General features: G+C 41.8%; 1 protein-coding gene across 4 annotated transcripts in view; it reads right to left on the bottom strand.

Annotated features, from left to right (window-relative positions):
* ift80 (intraflagellar transport 80 homolog (Chlamydomonas)) overlaps positions 1-24,946 on the bottom strand; it is a 352,701-nt gene that overhangs the window by 212,046 nt on the left and 115,709 nt on the right. For all 4 annotated transcript variants that reach the window (XM_070882337.1, XM_070882338.1, XM_070882340.1 and 1 more), the window contains one exon: positions 22,851-22,988. In XM_070882337.1, coding sequence (XP_070738438.1) covers positions 22,851-22,988 — 138 coding nt within the window. The remainder of the gene's footprint in view (positions 1-22,850; positions 22,989-24,946) is intronic.

Genomic DNA, 24,946 nt, shown 5'->3' with positions numbered 1-24,946 from the left:
CATCCACAGACCTCTGGGGCAGAGAATTCCAAATATTCACAACCCTAAGTGAAGAATTTCCTCCTCGTCTCTATCTTAAATGGCCTACCCCTTATCCTGAGACTGTGCCCCAGAGTTCTACTCTCTCCAGCCAGGGGAAACAACCTCTCAGCATCTATCCTGTCAATCCCCCTCAGAAACTTGTATGTTTCAATGAGATTACCTCTCATTCTTCAAAACTCCAGAGACTATAGGCCCATTCTACACAATCTCTCATCATAAGACAGCCCTCTCATCCCAGGAATCAATCTAGTGAACCTTTGTTGCACCGTCTCCAAGGCAATTATATACTTCCTTAGATAAAGAGATCAAAAATGAGACCAGGTATGGGCTCACAAAGCCCTTGTACAATTGTAGCAAGATTTCCTTACTCTTATACTCCAACCCCCTTGCAATAAAGGACAACATGTCATTTGCCTTTCTTAATTGCTTGCTGTAACTGCATGCTAGCTTTGTGTTTTGTGCATGAAGACACCCAAATCTCTCTGAACACCAACATTTAAAAGTTTCTTACAATTTAAAAAAATATTCTGTTTTTCTATTCTTCCTAATAAAATGAACAACCTCACATTTCCCTACATTATACTCCATAGAATATCACAGGAACTGTCTTCCTTAGACATACACATGCAAGTTCTGATGACCACGATGAGAGCATGATTCTCAACTGGAAGCAGGCTAGCCATTGATGGTTAACAAAGAATAAAGAGGGAATTTTACTGTTAGAGAAAAAAAAGTAATGCTCATATATTATAGGTTTCTTCTATGACCTGTGTTGAGGAATGACTATGTAGCTTTTGGAACCTAATATATAAAGTAAAAGAAAGAAATACTGCACCTGATCTTTTAAAATGGTAACCAAATCATAACTATATTCCTCAGTTGTTTGCCATTCTGTACTTTTGCTTTGTGAAAGACTCAGGGATCCATTTAGTGATCTGTACCCAGCAAGCAGTAATAAAAACTTATGGAATGTAGTTCCAAAAGTTTATTCACAAACACATTACCGGTCAATAGCTTTAAAGCACGTGCTGTTGAACTCGTGAACTCCATGTTGCATTATTGCATTTTTCTCTATGAGGACACCATTGTTTCTCCTTCAAATACTGTATTCTGTGACATCATTATAACCAGCTTGTGCCTCTAGCTGGGCTATAAAACTTTCAAAGGGTTTTGGCTCATAAGCAAAACATTTTTTTTTCTAATGGGCCAAATTTCTGTGGAAAGTTTTACAATGTAGCTTTACAGCACGAGATGGCTAAACACTGCAGTCAGTGGTGTTGGGGTTAGATTTAAATCTGACTGCAGCCAAAATCCAGACTATACAACCACAGTCAAATAGCCATTTTAAACTATAAATATAATCCATCTTTTTAGGTTTTGCAAAGAGACAAGCTTGTAAGACAATCTGGTTTGAAGGTATCTGGAGACAGGACACAATTACAATATTATGATACACTGAAATCAAATTGAGTGACAGCAAATTTGAAGGTCAAATGAGAGCAAATTAAATGTTGAATGGATGAAAGCATCTCTCTGGTAGCAATAAGGGTACTGTGTGAAATGTACCTTGGCAGGCAGAACCCAGATCCTAGTGAATGTGAGTCCACACCATGAAATTGATGATAATTCGGCAGTAGCTGGCATTAAATTGCCAGTCTCAATCAATCAGAGATCAAAAGGAAGTTTGGTGTGGAAAATAGAAAAAGAATCATACTGGTATAGTATGGAGTGTTATTTTGTGGCTGGGCTTCAGGCACATTGCTGGTACAGAGCAGAGAAAGCTTTACTCTGCATCTGACTCGTGGGGCACCTTATGTGGCAGTGCTTCTTAAAAACTGCAGCACAGAAGACCATTTGACCCAGTGAGTCTACATAAGAATGCAAGAAATAGGAGCAAGAGTAGACTGTTCGGCCCCTCAAGCCTGCTCCACCATTCAACAAGATCATGGCTGATTATCGACCTCAACTCCACTTTCTTACTCAATCTCCATATCCCTTGATTCCCCCAGTGTCCACAAATCTATCTCAGTCTTGAATATACTCAAAAATTCAGCATCCACAGCCCTCTGGGACAGAGAGTTCCAAAGATTCACAACCCTCGGAGTGAAGAAGTTGCTCCTCATTTCAGTCTTAAATGGCCTACCCCTTATCCTGAGACTGTGCCCCATAGTTCTTGACACTCCAGCCAGGGGAAACAACCTCTCAGCATCTATCCTGTCAATCCCCTTCAAAATCTTGTATGCTTCAATGAGATCACCTCTCATTCTTCTAAACTCCAGAGAGTATAGGCTCATTCTACAGAATCTCTCATCATCAAACAGCCTTCTCAGCTCAGGAAGCAATCTAGTGAACCTTTGTTGCTTGACCTCCAAGGCAAGTATATCTTTCCTTAAATAAGGAGACCAAAACTGTGCACAGTACTCCAGGTGTGGTCTCACCAAGGCCCTGTACAATTGTAGTAAGACTTTCTTACTATACTCTAACCCCTTTGCAATAAAGAACATGCCATTTGCCTTCCTTATTGTTTGCTGTACCTGCATGCTAGCTTTCTGTGTTTCTTGCACAAGGACACCCAAATCTCTCTGAGCACCAACATTAAAAATTCTCTCATCATTTAAAAAATATTATGTTTTTCTATTCTTCCTACCAAAGTGAATAACCAGCACTTCCTTAACAATGAATTCCAGCATTTTCCCAACGATTGATGTCAGGCTAACTGGCCTGTCATTCCCTGTTTTCTCTCTTCCTCCTTTCTTGATTGCTACCTTCCAATCCGCTGGGGCCGTTTTAAAATCTAGAGAATTTTGGAAGATCACAACCAATGCATCTACAAGCTCTGCAGTCACCTCTTTTAAAACTCTAGGATGTGGGCCGTCAGGACGAAGGGATTTGTCGGTTTTAGTTCCATTAGTTTCTCTAGTACTTTTTCTCTACTTATATTAATTACATTAAGTTCCTCACCCTCATTAGACCCTTGGTTTCGTGGCATTTTTGGTATATTTTGTATGTCTTCTGCTGTGAAGACAGATACAAAATATTTGTTTAACATTTCTACCATTTCCTTATTCCCCATAATTTCTCCTGTCTCCGTCTCTAACGGACCAACGTTTACTTTTGTTACTCTCTTCCTTTTATATACTTGTAGCTCTTACAATGCTTTTATATTACTTGCTAGTTTACTCTTATTTTCTATTTTCTCCCTTTTTATCAATAGTTTGGTCATCCTTTGCTGGTTTCTAAAGCTCTCCCAATCATCAGGCTTACTACTATTCTTCATAACATTACAAGCCTCTTCTTTTAATCTAATCCTATCCTTAGCTTCTTTAGTTACTCATGGATGGATCACTTTTCCTGTGGATTTTTTATTTCTCAAATGGAATATATTTTTGTTGAGAATTTTGGAATATTTCTTTAAATGTTTGGCACTACTTATTTCTGTCATACCTTTAGCTTTATTTAAGCTTAAGACTCTAATCACAGACTTAAGTATGTCACTCTCAAATTCAATGCGAAATTCTATTGTAGTATGATAACTCTTTCCCACAGTATCATTTACCATGAGATTACTAATTAGCCCTGTCTCATTACACAATACAAGATCTAAAATAGCCTGCTGCCTGGTTGGCTCCACAACATATTGTTTGAGGAAACTGACTCGAATGCATTACATGAACTCTCCTCCAGACTACTTTGCCAATTTGATTTGCCCAGTCTATATGAAGATTAAAATCCCCCACAATTATTACATTACCTTTGTAACAAGATCATATTATTTGTTTGATTATTACTCTGTCTAATGGTATAGCTACTGTTAGGGAGCCTATAAACTACTCCCACCAGTGTTTTCTGCCCTTGGTTATTTCTTATCTCCACCCATACTGATTTTACTTCCTGATCTTCGGAGCCAAAATCCTCTCTCACTAATGTCCTTATGTCATCATTTATTAACAGGACCACCTCCCCTCCTTTTCCATTCTGCCTGTCTTTTCGAAACATCAAGTACCCTGGAATAATTAGTTCCCAACCTTGGTCGCCTTGCAACAACATCTCTGTAATAACCATTAGATCAATGCCATTTATCTCTATTTGCGCCACTAATTCGTCTATCTTGTTATAAATGCTTCATGCATTTGGATAAAGTGCCTTTAATTTTAACTTTCTACCATATAGGCACATGCAGCTACAAGAGAATTTTGGAGCACACGATTGACATCGTATAGACTCCTATGTCGGGACTAATCCGGAGGAGTTTACAAACTGGCCAAAATCTCCAAAATTATTGTTGCCTGCTGTGTTTTATGCAACTTTTCTCTGCAAAAAATCATTGTCATGAGCAGGTAGAAGACAGGCAACAAGATGAATCTAACCTAGATTCAGAAGGAAAATTTGCACAACAGTTACTTAAGCTCCAATTTTCAATGCATTTACTTGTGCCTGAACCATCCAATGAACAAGTCATCAGCACATGTGCCACATATACTAGCTAAACTATCACTACCCAATCACTGCATCAGGGGCCATGAATACTAGAGCATTTCTTCCCAACTATTCCACACTGCTCACAACACATTATTAGAGTGGTAGTTGTGTTCATGTATTTTTCCCGAACAAAATGTGGTGGAGGTGTGTTCAATGTGTTTACCCTGGTGTTCACCCTTTATGACATTGTATGGTGAATGTTTTCTACTTCTAACCATGTGCTCCTTCTCAGTGCTTTCCCAGTAGGTAGAGGAAAGGAGGTGAATGTTTGCTGGGTATCTGTCGTGAAGGAAGTGGGCCACTATCTTCTTGTGCTAGATCAGCAGATGGCCCTGCAACTTGAGCTGCCAAAGGTATTGATGTGATGTTTTCTGACATATCTGCAGACATTTGAGTGGATGGTTGGGTGTTACAGTATTCCTTTTAGAGACATCTCCAACATCTGTGCCAGCTCCTTCCTTTTCCTGCTGTTCAGCCCTTCCTTGGCTGCCTAGAGATCCGTATGAGAGTAGATTGCTGAACAGCAATGAGGTTTTTCAAGTCTATGCTCCAGCTGCCTAGGTCCAATTCTGCAACATGGCGAATAAGAGAATACAGACTGCTGTAGATTGTAGCTTAATGTCGCTAGAGACCACGTCAGTGGATCGCTGATGGAAGCTATGGCTGGGCTTAGGATCTCACCAAACAGATTCCACTACAGAGCAACCTGTAGTGGCCATGCCTTTCATGATCATTTGCAGCTTGGTCAGATGATCCTGTAATACTACATAGATGCAGGTTGTGGACTCCTCCATAGACAAATTGTGCAGGCTGCTTGGCACTCAGTGAAATAATACCATGAATTGCTGATGCTGAGCTACCAAATGTAATTTGTATGTAACTCCAATGAGATCTGATTCCCTGGGATCAGTTGCGGAAGAAGCCTGTTACTTCAGTCACGATACATAAAGGGCGTTACAAATTTGGGTATACCATAGATACCTTCTTGGGTTGAGTTTCTCCCATAATTATCTTACTTTTACAGGAGTAATTTCACACTGCCCTATTTCTACTTGTACGATAGTATATCCTGGGGTTGTAATAATAGCACCCCGTTGCAGCTTGAACTAAATATTAATGTATTTGGCAGACCAACTAAAAACACATACTTAATAGTAGTTATGTTCAGATTTGCTTAATTTAATCAGTACAACTTAAAATTCAATATAAAGAATGTGCCACATTAGTGGGTTGCCTCATTTGACTTAAACAAGATGACTTTTAACTGTCTTCCTGCCTTTCTAACCTCTTGGTCTTTGTTAGGATTAACTGCTGTTATATTTAAAATGTTATATTTTAAAATCTGACTGACTGCTTTTGTCTCTGATCTCTGTTTTATCTCCCTATGTTCACTGCTAGATAAAAATAAGAAACTACATCCACATTCACTACCAACTATAATTTTATTTTTAAAAAAGAATAAATTCCTATAATTTTTTACTTTTGAATTCATTATATAATTACATAGGAAAATAGGAACAGGAAAAAGCCTGTTCCACCATTCTATTAGACCATGGGTGATCTGTACCTCAATTCCATTTACTTGCCATTTCTCCCTATCCATTGATATTTTTACCTAACAAAAATCTACCGATCTAAATCTAAAAATTTCAATTGACCTTGTATCCACAGCCTTTTGGGGAAGAGAATTCCAGATATCTGTTGCCCTTTGAGTGAAAAAAATGATTCCTGATTTCATGCTTAATTAGCATAACTCTAATTTGAAGATTATGTCCCCTTGTTCTGGATTTCCCCCACCAGAGGAAATAGTTTCTCTGCATTTACCCTGTTGAATCTCTTTATAATTTGAAACACCTCGATTAGATTACCCCTCAACTTTCTAAAATCAAGGATACAAATAAAGTTTATGCAATCGGTCCTCATAATTGAACCCTGGGCAGACTGGTATCATTCTGGTGAATCTGTGCTGCACCCTCTCTAAAACCAATATATTTTTCCTGTGATTCGATGCCCAAAACTGAACGCCATACTCCAGATGGGGACTAGCCAAGACTCTGTAGAACTGAAGCATAATTTCCTCACTTTTGTATTCCAACCCCCTTGAGATAAAGGCCAGTATTCCATTCGCCTCTTTGTATCTGTGCACTAGCTTTTAATGAGTTGTGTACATGGATGTTGAAATACCTTTGGCTCCTCCACAGCTCCTCATCGCTCACCATTAAGATAATATTTTGATTTGTCTGTTTGGCATCCAAAATGGATAACCTCACACAGCTCCATATTGAACTCCATCTGTCATAGTTTTGCCCACTCAATCTGTATGTCTTTTTTTTTTTTAAAACTTCCTGCTCCATTTACACAACTTACTATGCTTCCCAACTTAGTGTCATCTACAAACTTGAATATACATCTCTCTGGGTTGGAAATTGGTATACGTTGCTGTGCCCATTTTTCAGGCGTAAAATAGATGCAAAGCATACCAGTTTAGCAGTGCGATGGCAAGTGCCCAATCTGCACCGGCATTAGTCCCACTGCCAAATTTGTGGGGCCCATTTTTTTTTTTAGGCATCCTGGGCAGACATCCAAAACAGGTATTAGACCCTTTGAATATGTAAATTAGGGATCCAATCCCTATTAAAGGACTCCTTTCACAAACTTGTCACCTCATTGGGCTTGCAGCACTCAGGATTCTTCAGTGGCCCTTGCAGCCGACAACCAAAGATAAGATTTTGATTGTTTTCCCCCCCTCCAAAATTGCCTTCCCATGGAGCCAGGAGTCGCATTCCTTTCATCTCTAGAACATGGGTTCAAACCAAGCCCAGACAGATGGCATAAAAATCAATTCTTTTGGGTGGCTGCTGCTAAAGGTGAAAAATCAAATCAGTTTAGTTAAACCTCTGTAAAATTTGTATTTACAGTGCTAAAGTATAAAACCGTTTTCAATTCAATACTAACTGACCAAACGCATCAATATAAATCAGAAGGCTGAAGAGTAAGAATGACACACTAGTTCAGTGAAGTAGATGGCAGCTTCGGTTATTTTACAACTGTTACAACTTTTGGATGACTAAAGTTGCTATCTTAATTTAAATATTTTCTCTTTTTGTGATGCAAACTTTCAAAGCTCTATTTTATAGAATTACTTAGTTTGCCTGAGAAACAACAGTACAACTCATTTGCTAATGTGTGTTGTCAGTGTTGCTCACTCAGATAGTGGGCAGCAACATGAAAGAAACAATAATGTACTTGCATTACATAAAAAGATTGTTCCACGATCCCAGAGGGGAAGACACACTTAAAGGGAGCATGGATCAGAGAAAGGATACAACCTTCTAGCCTCAATTCGCTGATCTGTGTTCCCTGTGAGCACAGCTCCTTGCTGGGAGCAAGGGATTGCAGAGTTAGCCATTTATTGCAGCAGATATGACGGCATACTCTCAGAGTACATAGTCATACCACCTTTGAAATTGACTGCAGGTTCGGGATTTCCGTATGTGCATGCGCTAAATCTCAAACTTGTGATCTGTCAATGTACACCTTGACAGATGATCTGTACCAACAGGGTAATACTCATTGCTAGCAAAGAGGTGGGCTCATTTCCCACCAAGTGCCCAACAATTACATCCAAAAATGTTACTGTTAGTGAAAGCAGGCGCAGGAGCCTGTTTTACTGTGAAAGTATTGAACATTGAGAGCATGCAGCGGATATACTTGTTAGCAATACAACTTTTTAATCTTAAAATGAGCTAAATCTGCAAATTGTTCAGTAAGTTTAAATAAAATTGAAATAATACTGTTACCAGAAAACCACCGACAGAAACAAACTACTTCTACTGAACACATACCGTTTTTATTAGTATTCTGCACCAACAAGCCTTATCATATTCCAAGATCTCACATACTGTTTGTAAATGATACAGAGCAGTGGCAGACCGGGTGCTTTAATGTCCATATTAAATTTTTAATTACATATACGAAATATCCACACATTTTAGAGAACTATATATAAATATCTATGTGCGAGAAAGCAGACATTGTGACAAGTACATTATACATAGCTGCATATGAATTTCATATGGAGTAAGTGGGAAAACTATTTTTGGATTTGTTGGCAAATGTTACTGTACATAGTCCCATTTTCTGCACCCACACTCACCAAAATATGTTTTGTTTCTGAAAACCTAGCTAGAGTTTTTTGGCTATGACCTTATACAGATACTGCATTTCAAAAATTAACACGTTGGTATTTCGTTACATAATTTTAACAAAATGCTGATATATGAAATGTCCAAGTACCAGTTTAATTAAAAGTTTAAAAAAATTTAATTTCAATACAAGAGACTGAAAGAGGTTTAAATACAAGAGACTGAAAGAGACTGAAAGAGCGTGGCTTAGTTTTGACAGATTTTGTTGATGCGTCTTCCCTTATGCATAGGTCTTATGCTGCGCTCCTGGCCTCCGTGATGTAATACGCTGTGCAGAGCTCTACAGCGCCGAACAGCAAGTCTACATGTGGGGCTTTGCACAAATTAAGTTGGTTTCTTTTTGGAGGTTGGCTGTATAGTTACGTCGCCGACCGCAAATTCTGAGCCATTATCTTTTACCAATTGTCACCCTCTTTGCTTAATTGTCACAACTTCCAAACAGATAGACAAGGGAGGGAAATACACATTTTAATAAAGCTTTGTAAATTAGCCAATCAAGCAGACACAAACATGCTGGGGCAGGCAGTGCAGGTTAAGTTCTGCAACTTATTTACTCCTGTTATACTTTACCTGGAAGTGATTAATGATGTCACTGAAAGCATAAAAGAAACAATGTTTCATTTCCCATCAAAGTTATCCATAAACTCTGGGACATGACATGCATGGAATTCTTATAAAAATTGCTTTCTAGGAGGGAACTGATACTATCACAATATATAACAATGGTAATTGTATTTTTGTTATAATTTTGAACCCCAATAGACTCAGAAGAAGTGTTTCTTAAATTAGCAATATACTGTGATTGCTGTACAACCTACCTCACAAAATATTATTTAGACTAAATAAATATAGCTCTGAGGATCTTCTGTTCACTATATTATGTTACAATAAGTGTATTAAGGGTTAATGATTTGGCAGTATTTCTGTGGGTTTCGCGTGGTTGGCATTTTCAGGCAGAATATCTACTGTCAGACAAAGAATCTGGCATGGATGATGGTTTGTACTCTCAGACGCATGTTTGCCTTGTCTGTGAAGGTAATGATTTAATGCTTTAGAAACTAATGACTCTGCCAGAGGGCCTGGCTGGGCCCCATTGTGTCTGAGGCTGTCATTTATCTATTCTCCATGTCTGTGGTGGCTGGGGAATATGACGAGGGGGGTAATGGGAGAAGAGGAGGAGGAGGGAAAACCACAAGATTTCGTACTGGAAAGATTCCACCCAGGCTATTTCTAAATTTAAAGTTCAGTGAAACAGAAGAAGGTTGTCAATTTTTCCCGAACTCCAACAATTTATGGACTGAGTCCATACATGCAGTAATAATAGTACCAATGCGATTGGTAGTTTTCTAATAGGTTTCAGTTTTTTTAGTTATAGTACGAAACATCATCCAGAAAAGTTATCTATTTAAAATTAATGAAAGCTTTTATTGCAAAATCTATAAAAATGTAACATGCAGGGAAAATCTTAATTATAGAATATGAATTAAAACCCTTCCAAAAAAGTAGTATGGCTCAGTTCTTTAAGAAACATCAATAGTATATTCGTCATAAATACTATTATGGCAGCAAAAATAAATTTGGCCTGATACACTTTACAATGAACAGGCAACTTTGATAAGTTGCTAGAAATCACATTTATAAACAGTCTTGAAACAGTCTTAAATCTAACCCTGAAACTCAAATACTCTACAAATGCCTGGGGAGAACATTTGCTGCTACTGCTGACTCAGGCATCTCTTTGTTTCTTTTCAAAGCTGTCCAACAATTCCCCACCTCCTCTCCCCCCACATCTGCTATTTTTCCAACATTTGTTTTTCCTTAGTCAACTCTTCACTGGTACAATTAACAGATTATTTTTAAAAACCAGTTATTAATGTAACTACAGTATTCTGAACACTTTAATAAATATAGTTTTAAACAAAAGTCTTAAAGAATCTTGCACAGATCAAATCAAAAATATCAATATCCATGCAAAATTACCAGACTAAAGACCAAAGATTAATATTCTGCATAAAACCCGTGAATAAAAATTATGAAAGTATACCTACTGCTAGTGTACAAGGATACAAAAGAACATTGCTCTACACTTGTTTCAAAACCAGGTCATCTCAAACTGCATCAAGATCCTTGAAAGGACATTTCTAAATGTGAAACAAGCTCAACAATCTTCCTTAAATTGATCTTGACAACTTTCCTGTTGCAAAGGATATGTTCTTTGTCTCCTACAGTTTGTTATGAGTTATTCAATTAATAGGGTATGGTACCGAGTGTATTGTGTTTCAATGAGAAATTATTTATTTCTAAAGTTTATAGTATTATAAACAGAACACAATTATCAGATTATTTTACATTCAAAGGAAATTATATTCATCTACATTGCTATATAATCTTAATTTTTATAACAGAGGATATTTGTCCAATTAATGGTCCATTTTTAATTGTCATTTGGTTCCATAAAATGATTGACCAGAAGCAGACTAGGATGAAAGATCTTAAGCAGAATTTTCCTCCGAAGAAAATCCTGAGCATCAGGATTATAGGGTTAGATCTAAGACATCAATATCTACACCAGGCTAAGTTCAAAGATAAAGGTGCTCAGGAACAGAAAATAAAGCGGAAACCTGGTGCAGAGTCCCTACTCATTTTTCTAGCCATCCAATTCATCACTGTCACTTTGCCCAATGACAGTGTTATATCATATGTTGTGTTTCCTGCCATTACCCCTCAATAACTTTGTACATAACTCATACAAGCATTCAACAGGCATCATCATTGGAGAGAAGCATGCAAAATTATTTAATGCAAGAAACGTTAAAACAAAATTGTTGCATGTTTTATTTGAAAATAGTGCCCTGGTCTTTTAAGCTGCAAAAGAGATGAGAACACTGAAATAACAGAAATCCACCAGGGTCAATGCGGAGTCCATTGGGTAGAAATTCTACCCTGTTGCACTTCGGCTGATAGTGGCATTGTGGAGGAGAAGCCTTTGTGTATCATACAGCAGACATTGATCATTTTCAGGAACTTCTCAGGGACTGAAGAGCAGTATTCCACCTGATCGATCCAGAGAGAGGAACTGCTGTTTCGACATAATAATTGTAAATTCCACTAGAATGCCCATGAGACATTGCTCCAGGGTGACCAAGGCTAGGAACTCAACATCCAGGGGTATTCAATATTTAGGAAGGATAGACAGAAAGGAAAAGGAGGCGGGGTGGCATTTAAAGAGGAAATTAATGCAATAGTAAGAAAGGATATTAGCTTGGATGATGTGGAATCGGTGTGGGAGGAGCAGCGGAATACCAAGGGGCAGAAAACGCGAGTGGGAGGTGTGTACAGACCACCAAACAGTAGTAATAAGGTTGGGGACAGCATCAAACAAGAAATTAGGGATGCATGCAATAAAGGTACAGCAGTTATCATGGGTGACTTTAATCTACATATTGATTGGGCTAACCAAATTGGTAGCAATGCGGTGGAGGAGGATTTCCTGGAGTGTATTAGGGATGGTTTTCTAGACCAATATGTCGAGGAACCAACTAGAGAGCTGGCTATCCTAGACTGGGTGATGTGTAATGAGAAAGGACTAATTAGCAATCTAGTTGTGCGAGACCCCTTGGGGAAGAGTGACCATAACATGGTAGAATTCTTTATTAAGATGGAGAGTGACACAGTTAATTCAGAAACTAGGGTCCTAAACTTAAGGAAAGCTAACTTCGATGGTTTGAGGCGTGAATTGGCTAGAATAGACTGGCAAATGATGCTTAAAGGGTTGACGGTGGATAGCTAATGGCAAACATTTAAAGATCACATGGATGAACTTCAGAAATTGTACATCCCTGTCTGGAGTAAAAATAAAACGGGGAAGGTGGCTCAACTGTGGCTAACAAGGGAAATTAAGGATAGTGTTAAATCCAAGGAAGAGGCATAAAAATTGGCCAGAAAAAGCAGCAAACCTGAGGAGTGGGAGAAATTTAGAATTCAGCAGAGGAGGACTAAGGGTTTAATTAAGAGGGGGAAAATAGAGTACGAGAAGAAGCTTACTGGGAACATAAAAACTGACTGCAAAAGCTTCTATAGATATGTGAAGAGAAAAAGATTACTGAAGACAAACGTAGGTCCTTTGCAGTCGGATTCAGGTGAATTTATAATGGGGAACAAAGAAATGGCAGACCAATTGAACACATATTTTGGTTCTGTCTTCACGAAATTGTGTTAGGGAAATTAATGGGATTAAAGGCTGATAAATCCCAGGGGCATGATAGTCTGCATCCCAGAGTACTTAAGGAAGTGGCCCTAGAAATAGTGGATGCATTGGTGATCATTTTCCAACAGTTTATCGACTCGGGATCAGTTCCTATGGACTGGAGGGTAGCTAATGTAACACCACTTTTTAAAAAGGGAGGGCGAGAGAAAACGGGTAATTATAGACCGGTTAGCCTGACATCAGTGGTGGGGAAAATGTTGGAATCAATTATTAAGGATGAAATAGCAGCGTATTTGGAAAGCAGTGACAGGATCGGTCCAAGTTAGCATGGATTTATGAAGGGGAAATCATGCTTGATAAATCTTCTGGAATTTTTAGAGGATGTAACTAATAGAGTGGACAAGGGAGAACCAGTGGATGTGGTGTATTTGGACTTCCAAAAGGCTTTTGACAAGGTCCCACACAAGAGATTGGTGTGCAAAATCAAAGCACATGGTATTGGGGGTAATATACTGACGTGGATAGAGAACTGGTTGGCAGACAGTAAGCAGAGAGTCGGGATAAACGGGTCCTTTTCAGAATGGCAGACAGTGACTAGTGGAGTGCCGCAGGGCTCAGTGCTGGGACCCCAGCTATTTACAATATACATCAATGATTTGGATAAAGGAATTGAGTGTAATATCACCAAGTTTGCAGATGACACTAAACTGGGTGGCGGTGTGAGCTGTGTGAGGGACGCTAAGAGGCTGCAGGGTGTCTTAGACAGGTTAGGTGAGTGGGCAAATGCATGGCAGATGCAGTATAATGTAGATAAATGTGAGGTTATCCACTTTGGGGGCACAAATGCAAAGACAGAATATTATCTGAATGGTGGCAGATTAGGAAAACGGGAGGTGCAACGAGACCTAGGTGTCATGGTTCATCAGTCACTGAAAGTTGGCATACAGGTACAGCAGGCGGTAAAGATGGCAAATGGTATGTTGGCCTTCATAGCTAGGGGGTTTGAGTATAGGAGCAGGGAGGTCTTACTGCAGTTGTACAAGGCCTTGGTGAGGCCTCACCTGGAATATTCAGTTTTGGTCTCCTAATCTGAGGAAGGATGTTCTTGCTATTGAGGGAGTGCAGCGAAGGTTCACCAGTCTGATTCCCGGGATGGCTGGACTGACATATGAGGAGAGACTGGATCAACTGGGCCTTTATACATTGGAGTTTAGAAGGATGTGAGGGGATCTCACAGAAACATATAAGATTCTGACGTGGCCGGACAGGTTAGATGCAGGTAGATTGTTCCCGATGTTGGGGAAGTCCAGAACCAGGGGACACAGTCTTAGGATAAGGGGTAGGCCATTTAGGACTGAGATGAGGAGAAACTTCTTCACTCAGAGTTGTTAACCTGTGGAATTCCCTGCCGCAGTGAGTTGTTGATGCCAGTTCATTGGATATATTCAAGAGGGAGTTAGATATGGCCCTTACGGCTAAGGGGATCAAGGGGTATGGAGAGAAAGCAGGAAAGGGGTACTGAGGGAATGATCAGCCATGATCTTATTGAATGGTGGTGCAGGCTCGAAGGGCCACTACTCCTGCACCTATTTTCTATGTTTCTATAAACTTCCTTGTATTCCCTTTCAACTTCTGTTTTGTGGTTCTTGACTAGCATGAAGAGCCAGGAATCTGGATTGTAGCCCTGGATCCCTAGCATTTTCTACTAGCCTTTCAGTCTGCCTATATCTTGAAATAATGTTGGCAAAGTGATCTGTCACAAAACAAAGGCATTGTGGTAACTGATGGGCTATTACGCATTCACCTGCATTACTGTATTCTTGTATTCTGACATATGTTGATGGAATGAGAGCCTTTCTTATTCATATATATTATGGGAAAGTTGTTAGGTACCTTAATGACTAAATTGTGTGCCAATGAGGCATTGCATTTTAGTTATAGAGAAGCACCATTAAACGTTCTGCACCCGATCATCTCCATAGGGAAAGTGACAAACGTGTTCCCCCTGGCAAACAAGGCATCCAAGACCTGTTTGATACATTAGTGGACAGACACTAGTCTGAACTGGGAAAAGTGATCAATAGTGATTTGAAAGGATCCAGCACATTAAAGTTCAATGCTGTGGTGACTTTCACAACAATGGACAGGACTGTCGTATAAGATTTCATCTGTAGGTCAGGCTCCAGTAGACAGCATTACTAGGTCACAGCCTTCCAGGTGAAAACAGGTCTTCCAAGAGAGGACCAAGTAGATGTGGAAGGGCCTGAAAATATGGTTCATGGGTTGATAGCTACCAGACGTCTGAAGTGCAAGCAAACTTGGGGGGAAATTCGATAGAACATAAGAAATAGGAGCAGGAGTAAGCCATTCAGCCCTTCGAGCATGCTCCATCATTTAATACGATTGTGGCTGATCCGATCGTGGACTCAGGTCCACTTCCCTGCCCGCTCCCCAAAACCCTTTAATCCCTCATCGGGTAATAAAACTGTCTATCTCTGTCTTAAATTTATTCAATGAGCCAGCTTCCACAGCTCTCTGAGGCAGCAAATTCCACAGATTTACAACCCTCAAAAGAAATTCCTCATCTCAGTTTTAAATGGGCGGCCCCTTATTCTAAGATCATGCCCTCTAGTTCTAGTCTCCCCTATCAGTGGAAATATCGTCTCTGCATCCACCTACTCAAGCCCCCCCATAATCTTATATGTTTCGATAAGATCACCTCTCATTCTTCTGAATTCCAATGAATAGAGCCCCAACCTCCTCAACCTTTCCTCATAAGTCAACCCCCTCATCTCTGGAATCAACCTAGTGAACCTTCTCTGAACTGCCTCCAAAGCAAATTTATCCTTTCGTAAATATGGAAACCAAAACTGTACACAGTATTCCAAGTGTGGCCTCACCAATACCCTGTATAACTGTAGCAAGACTTCACTGCTTTTATACTCCATCCCCTTTGCAATAAAGGCCAAGATTCCATTGGCCTTCCTGATCACTTGCTGTACCTGCATACTAACCTTTTGTGCATCAGGGTCCCCAGGTCTCGCTGTACTGCAGCACTTTGCAATTTTTCTCCATTTAAATAATAACTTGCTCTTTGATTTTTTTCTGCCAAAGTGCATAACCACACACTTTCCAACATTCTACTCCATCTGCCAAATTTTTGCTCATTCACTTAGCCTGTCTATGTCCTTTTGTGGTTTTTTTGTGCCCTCCTCACACATTGCTTTTCCTCCCATTTTTGTATCGTCAGCATCCTTGGCTACATTGGTCTTCCAGTCATTAAAATAGATTGTAAATAGTTGGGGTCCCAGCACCGACCCCTGCGGCACTCCACTAGTTACTGATTGCCAACCCGAGAATTAAGCATTTATCCCGACTCTGTTTTTTGTTAGTTAGCCAATCCTCTATTCATGCTAATATATTACCCCAAACCCATGAATTTTTATCTTGTGCAGTAATTTTTTATGTGGCACGGTGTCAAATGCCTTCTGGAAGTCCAAATACCCCACATCCACTGGTTCCCCTTTATCCACCCTGTTCGTTACATCCTCAAAGAATTCCAGCAAATTTGTCAAACATGACTTCCCCTTCATAAATCCATGCTGACTCTGCCTGACTGAATTATGTTTTTCCAAATGTCCTGCTACTGCTTCTTTAATAATGGACTCTAACATTTTCCCAACCACAGATGTTAGGCTAATTGGTCTATAGTTCCTTTCTTTTTGTCTGCCTCTTTTTTAAATAGGACATTACATTTGCTTGGGGCGCTAACTTTTAACTTTTTGAACAATTTGTGCTTGGCGAGATGGCTGCCAAATTCTGGAACATAGGGCGTTTCCGCTTCAGGAAGAAAGGGGGGCAGTGTCCGAGGAGCTAAGGGCCTCAGTGCGGCGCTGCTGCAGTGCTATTGCCAGACCTCTACCCAATTTCAGGTGACTTTCATTCAGCAGCCTCTAGCTCATTCCAGTTCTTAAAGGGGATGTCGCTTCTGGCAGCACCTGTTCATTTCCATCATTGCTGGTCTTCACTCAGAGCTGGAAGTAACTTCTGACATGAATGCTCCAAATCATGCTACACGGGTCACTTGCTTCAATGAGATGGCATTGGACACATTGGTCAGGGCAGTGGAGAGAAGAAGGGATGCACTGTTCCCTCTATCTGGGAGAAGGCCAATGCCGCAGGTTTTTAGGGCCATGTGGCCGCAGAGGTGTTGGCTAGCACCGTGGTTGACAGAACCCCAACCAGAGTGCCGGCAAAAAATCAATGACCTCAGTTGGGTGATCAAGGTGACTACATGTTTCCACAACTCTTACATACCAGCCGGCGGAGACGTTGAACCCGCTGGGGGCAACAATGGCATCTTCATCCCCTCTTCTCATCCCACTTCCCTGTTGAAGCACAAGGCCTTATCACTTTCCAGCTCCTCATTTGTCTGCCTTCCTTGCTCCATTCCTACCCCCCTGCCCTCACCTTAACACGACTCTTGTACCATTTATGCTTTCAGATAATCAGCCAGCAGATGACGAGCCTGTACCCGGAGCCCCCCCAACAGAGTCACGAGGGAGAAGAGGGGGACAAAGGAAGAGCAGGAACCAAGTAATGCGTCACTGCTTCTCTCACCCGCAGGCACCAGCTCAGATACTGGCACTACGCAGTCCTTAGAGGTTAGGTTAATAGAAGTGTCTGCACTGGGTGATGCACAGGGGTCTAGTGGGCTGCAGCACGGTCAAGGGGAAAGGTAACCTCGGGAGCAATATCCCCAGTGGACGAATTCGTACACGAGTTCTGCTGCACAGGACTCAGATGAGGACCTCGATGGGGAAACATTCACACAAAGGGTGATGGTCATGCACTCAGACATGATGGGTGCAATGGCAAGGTTACCTGATAGCCTCTCAGCAGTGATAAGGAGCATGGAGAAGTCCTCCTTCCGCCTTGCACAGAGCTCTGCGCACACTATGGAGCCTCTCATTGCCAGTCTGCAGACTATGGTGGACTCCCAGAAAGACTGTGCAGATCCAGACCTCATGACGCATATTATGGGCGATGTGGCAGCTTCCATTGCAACACAGGCGGAAGCAATGCAACACCTAGGTGCTGTAATGCAGACAATGATGCATGGATGCTCAGATTGCTCTCATGCAGTCTCAGCTGCATGCCACCGAACAGCTCAGTGCTGTCATGCAGTCAGTCACTGTTGACATTGAATCTCAGACTGCTCTCATCCAGTCTCAGCTTGATGCCACGCATGGTCTGACTGCGGTCCTGCAGTCAATGATTGCTGGCATTGAGGCTCAGAATGCTCTCATGCACTCTCAGCTGGATGCCATGCAAGCTCTGACTGCTGCTGTCACCCTGGGTCCACCACCACAGTCCACTGATGATCTTGCGGTGTCACAGCAGCCCACCAATCTGTCTTACAGCAGATTGGTGGGGATGCTGAGGTACTGCTCCGGGGGAGTGGCACTGGGTTAATGGGGCAGGAACCTGCTGCCTCTCACAATAACAGCATTCCTGATCCCACCACTGCCACTTGGCCATTGCACTTGCCGCTGGCGGTCACCCAGCCAGGCCAGACTGCCGTCACCCAGCCAGAGATGGTGCAGCCTACAGCCGGGCCTTCCTGCAAGGCCATCTGTAGTCTCTGGCCCCGACATATAGCAGCCTTCCACCAGCCATGCTGCAGCTATAGGGAACACACGGCAAAGGAGTAGTAGAATAGGTAAACGAAGGAGGGGAAAGAAGGAAATGCACAAGGGCGATTCATAAATACACAATTATACATTTTATTGTTGTTTTATAAATTTTGATTGGAATGTTTAATGTTTGCTGTTGTCTCTAATTTCAGTTTTGGAGCTTGCCATGGAAGGGAGAAGTTTTTGTGGTCATGGGAACGTCCAGAGAAACCAGGAAGTGGGATGGAAATCAGTGGAAATGAGCTCTGATGAGACATTCGCAGGCCTCCCTTACAGGATCGCGGTGGAGTCGCTGCCTCCTCCATCGCAGGTGTTGCTGCTCCTGCTCCTCCTGCTGTTACTTCACCTCCTCAGGTGGTGCGGCTATGCCTGGTGGCAATGGCAGTGTCTCATGATGGCCAGATTATGCAGCATGCAGCAGACAATGACAAATTGGGACACTCACTCTGGCAAGCAGTGGAAGACTCCTGCCGAGCGGTTAAGGCAGCGGAAGCATTGCTTGAGCACTGATGGTCTGCTCAATGATGTTCCTGGTGGCCACATGACTCTCACTGCATGAGAGCTGGGCAGGAGTGGTGGAGTTACAGAGGGGAGTCATGAGCCAGGTGGATAGCGGATATCCCTAGTCTCCGAGCAGCCATCCACGAGCTTGATGTGGTGGCTGGAAGAGAACTGGCACATTGGTCTGGCACAGGATGAAGGCATTGTGGCTGCTGCCAGGATAGCAGGCATTGACGGTGAGTGGTCGCACACCAACTGCACAGTGAGTGGTAGCCTTTGCGTTACGGACGATCTCAGGATTGATACGGTGCCCGCAAAGTGACGTGGGTGCTGTCAATGGTGCCCTGCACCATAGGGAAACCCGCTATCCTGACGAATCCACATGCACGCTCGTGCTGCTTCTATCTGGTCATGGGAAAGGAACTGTAGTCCCTTCTCCTTCTGTATAGAGCATCTATGTCCTCGTGGATGGAGCAATGGACGGCAAACTGGCAGATGTTGCACCCTGGAAGGATCCACTGGCGTAGAAATTGAGTGCAATGGTGACCTTGACTACCACTGAAAGAGGCATCCTCATCTGAGGCCCGAGGTCTGGTTGCAGGATATCGCAGAGCTCTGCAACCATGTCCTTGCTGAAGCGCAGTCTTCGAACACATTGCTCCTTAGTGAAATTGATATGAGAACTGCTGCAAGAATACCCTGGGAGGGTAAGGTCTCCTGTTGCGCCTTTTCCCTCTGGTCACATCTTGCTAACCTTGTATCTCTCTTTCTCACACTCTCTCTCTGTCTGTCTTTCTCCTTGTCTTGCTCCCTCTCTCTCTTTACCTTTCTCCTTGTTTTTCTGCCTCTCTTTCCCTCTGCCTTTGTCGCCGCCTAAGTAACATCCGACAGTGACATCGGAGCAGGAGGTTGAGTGCCAACACAGCCCCCATGAAACGAGAAGAGTGTTGGCGAGTCAAATCTGTCCTGAATTAAACAAAGCAATGCTCAACAGCCAGATAGTCATTGAGGCAAAACCGTTACAATCTTTGCAACAGACACTCTGCCCATCTGTCAGCACGCTGGAAATAATAATGGCCGACAGAAATTTGTATGACGAGATGGCACCTTTAAATAGCGCTTCTCCAGCCAACTCCCGTCTGCAACTCGACAGCTAAGCTATCATTGTCAGCGCCAGGTGGAAGCCGAAGGGGAAGAAGCCGAATTTATGTTGGGGGGTGGTAACGAGGTGGTGCGCACCCGAGACGGGTGCTAACGGCAGGAGCGGGGCGTTACCTGGTAGCGCCTCTGCAAAAGTCGAGGCCAATTTCGCTGGGGGAGATTGCCCGGGTGAAAACAAATTTGCACCCCATTAGCGCCCCTTGCTTTCCTTCCCTATGCCTTAACCCCTCTCCTGTCTCCAAATTCCTAATAACCATTGGCAGGCCCAATGGAATGACCATAGTGAGCAGTGCAGTTGAAGCTAATATGTGCAGCTGCTGGCAGCAACAGGTCTGTACAAAAGGAGTATTGAGCAGCAAACTGCAGACTAAAATAATGCTAAAGCTATCATGTAGAAACTGCAAGTCAAACAAAGCAACAAAATCCAACTTGTTCCAACTTTAGACTGTGGCCCTGAAACTGCATGGGCCATAATCTTGGCAGTAATGCCAGGACCACGCTTGCCAATATCCTCAAGTCAAAGATTGGTTGGGGAGGGGCGGGCGGGGAAAGAGGGAGGGATGGATGGACACCTTATTTACATAGAATTAGTGGGTGCAACTTGGGCAAACCATTGAGAAATTGGCTCTATTATATGCTTAAACATGTGGCAGTTCTTTAATTGTCTTTTATAATAGTGCATGCCTATTATATATTGCTAGCCAGCATCACTGATCAAATTCTTTTGATGACAGTGTGGATTCTTATCATGGAGAAGCACTATTGATATATTGGTTGTTGTGCATCTAATTCAAGAGAACCAATGAGACGCCAGGCTGCTTTTGTTGATCTCACTGAAGCACTTGATATGAGCCATCCAGGATTATGGTGGTTATTGAGCAAGTTTGGCTCCCCAAGTCTTGTATTAAGATCATACACCAACTGCAAGATGGTAATTGGGAACAGTGAATGCTGATGGAGAAGTGTCAGAATATTTTAGTGCCTTCACTGGAGTCAAGGATGACTGTGGTCTAGAATCAGACCTTTCCAGACAATTCTATGCAGTTTGCCTAGATAAGGCACCAGACATTTGATGGACGGATACAGTAGCCTGGTGGTTATGGTATTGGACTACCAATAAATCTGGTAATTTGTGCATTTTGTTGTAAAAACCCAATTCGTTCACAAATGTCCTTCATGGAAGACAACCTGCCACATCTACTTGTTCTGGCCTATATGTGACTCCAGTCCTGCACGATGCGCTTGACTCTTTATGGACAATAAATACTGCTTTGCCAGTGTCACCCAGATCCTGAGAACAAATAAAAAATATGTACAATTCCACGAAGGTCAGCAAATCAGATGAAATATGATAACAATATCCTGAAACAGAACCTGCTCCATCAACCTTGATGGATTAGAAACTGGTGACTGACTGCATGAAGCTGATCAACTAGTGCTGAAGACATTTGAACAACAGATTCAGGAAGTAGAAAAATGTCAAGAGCAGAAACTACAGTAACAACAACCAGCTGTAACTCAGTGAATGCAAGGGAACTTCATGAGTGAAATATGCATAAGATACTACTGTCTTCTATTAGTCTTTGGAGCCGCACACAGACATCTTTAACAGCTAAGAAGAACACTTCAGTTCTGTCATTTCAAAGGTTAAGGACTGCCTACCCACCCCTTTAGCAATGCCAGAAGAATAAACCAGTCCAGGCCAGCATTACTAAAAAAATTGCAGCACAGAAATTTGTACTTATGAACTCTTATCAAATGATTATGAAGCATTACAAGTGAATGTACAATAATTAACATTGTTGTTATACTGCCACTTTTGTGTCAATGTGGAGCTGTTTCTGGTCCACTGGACCTACTGGGAATATTTTAAACTTAGTATGGAATCTTATTAATTTTCAGAGAGAAGCAATGCTGCTAATATTAAAAATGAGCTGCACGGGGAATCAACATCTGCAGATGTGTGCAAGCCAATGAGTTCAATGTGAGATACAGCTCACAGTCTGCTGGCTACATATTGTACTATAGAGATATCATTTGCAGTACAATGCCTCCTTACTCTTCCTTTTTTAAAAAGAACATGAAATCACACTGAAAAGGACATACTTTTAAGAAAAAATAACATTACAGTCATGATCTGCTTCTCCGATAGGTCACTCAAATAGGCCTCTAATTAGGAAGAGAAAAATCAGCTTGGGCTCCCCCTCTTTATCTTTATCCAGTGAGCACTGCTGATAGTCCACACGTATGCATATTGGATGAGGACAGGATAAGGCTTGGCTGTAACCTGCCAACACTGTCAAAGCTCAGACATGAAGAATGAATGGCAAACTATGGCAGGTAAACCAGAATCTGAACAATAATCCCCGAGGAAAGAGTAAATGCTTTCATGAAAGCATTTAGAAAGGCCAAGGGAAAATTGTCAGCAAACAGAAAGTTAAGGCCTACAAGTTTTTAGCTTCAATTATTGATGAATAGTTACGACGGACACAATACCAATGGCAATGGTATGAAGTACTTTCTATTAGTAAATATTTATAAACATGATTAATCACCTACCCCGGTTTTATCACATAGGCGAAGAGTGTTGAATGCTCCAACAGCAAATAGTTGCCCATCGGGTGCCCAAGCCACAGAGGTTATAGGATAGTCATGTGCCTGGGCACTATACAACAGACGTCCATAACTGTCCCATACCTTAAATAAAACACAAAAAAAAACATTCTTTCAAAAGTGGTTTCAGTAAATAAGGTAAATAATTATATTTTATTTAATTTTCTAGATAATTCGACAGGAATGAAGGTTCAATTTTAACAATATTCATCAGATGGACATCAACTTGAGAGAGCAAGATCAAAGTGCACTGTGCATGCATAGACAGCAAGACTACAAGCTTGCCTCTTTAAATTTCAACATTTGCTGCTACAAAATATCAATCACTAGCCCAGAACTGCTTAACAACCAAAGTAACAACCACCCCGGTTTGAAAAGCAACAGAACCTCACTTCTGGCATAAGATTCAGGTTGTCACAATCTCACTCTACAGGCTTTTTCATTCTAGTCTTACTTTCCCAGTCTGGAATAGAATTTACAGCATAAAAGGAGGCCAATTGGCAATGTCAGTGATTGATCTTCAACTAGTGTATCTACTCTAATCTCAGTTCCTTGTCCTTTCCCCGTTATTGTTACTTCTCAGTCAGAGATTTTCAGGCAGACAGGCATTAGGCTGAGCAGAGAACCGAGAGTACATGGTCTGAGTCCAGCTGTATGCATGCTTACTTAGTACTCCTCCTGGCCTTCAGACTTTTAACTTCGGACTCTTTCATGTCGTCTCCTCCAACATGGCAGAAATTGGCACAGTTATTTACAACTGACATATGACCTGACAAATCTCTGCCATGCCGATAACACCATAATTCCCATTGTGGTCATTTCTGTGCATATTTTAAAGACAAGAAAGCCTTGAATTTTTATAATGCCTTTCACAACATCAGGACATTCCAAAGCGCTTTACAGCCAATGAAGTACTTTTGAAGTGTTGTCACTATCATAATGTAGGAAACGAGGCAGCCAATATGCGCACAGCAAGTTCGCACAAACAACAATGTAATAATGACCAAATAACTTGTTTTAGTGATGGTGATTGAGGGATAAATATTGGCCAGGGATAACTCCCCTACTCTTCTTCAAAATGTCATGGAATCTTTTACGTCCACCTGAAAAAGCAGAGGGGCCCTGGTTTAATGTCTCATCCGAAAGACGGCACCTCCAACAGTACAGCACTCCCTCAGTACTGCACTGGAATGTCTGCTTAGATTTTTGTGCTCAAGTCTCTGGCGTGTGACTTGAACCCACAATATTTTGACTCAGAGACAAGGGTGCTACTAACTGAGCCACAGCTGACACTTTCATTGCCACTGTTTATGTCACTCTCGACTTGAGCCATTACTTCTTTCTCCCTTTTTTCTGCCTCCTCTCAGGCTTCACTCTTCCTCCCCTTCCCCTCAGGCAGCCATGCTAACTTTTATTTCTTCCCTCTCAAGCACTGGCCTCTCCCTTTGAGTACTTCACCCTATTCTACCCCATCCCACCCAGAGTTCCACTGAGTTTCTTCCAGATATCCTCCCTTCGTTCTTCCCTCAGCCTCTGCACTGTCACTCTTCATCCTCAGTGATTTCAATCTCAATCTCAGCTCCTGCCCTCCTGTCTTCGCTATAATTCTCCCCCATATAAGCTTGCCTATATTCATTCAATCACCTCCATTTCAATACCCCCATCCCAGCAAAACCTTCACCGTCTCCGATCCCCGTTGTTTCTCCTCGTATGCCCCCTATCTTTGCTTCCTTAAGCTCAAGCGATGCAAACCTGATGCACAATTTACTTAACCATCTGTTGTCAGACTGGCTCGGTCACATCAAGCTCTACAGGAGCCTTGCTCACTTCTGCCAAAACAGTCCACTACTCTAGAATCATCTTGGAAGGGAACATAATCCCAAATTCATTTTTGCCACTACCAACGGCCTCCTTAGACACCCCTCCCTTCCATCCTTATCTCCAACAATACGTGAGGGGCTCATGAATTTCTTTTGTCATCAAGATATATCCCATTTATTTAGCTGCCTCTGCTGTTTTCACCACTTCCTCTTACCAAGAAC

This window comes from Pristiophorus japonicus, chromosome 6, assembly GCF_044704955.1.
Source record: "Pristiophorus japonicus isolate sPriJap1 chromosome 6, sPriJap1.hap1, whole genome shotgun sequence".
In the NCBI taxonomy this organism is placed as follows: Eukaryota; Metazoa; Chordata; class Chondrichthyes; family Pristiophoridae; genus Pristiophorus; species Pristiophorus japonicus.
The sequence above is the reverse complement of the archived record's forward strand: the minus strand, read 5'-3'. Positions and strand labels throughout refer to the sequence as shown.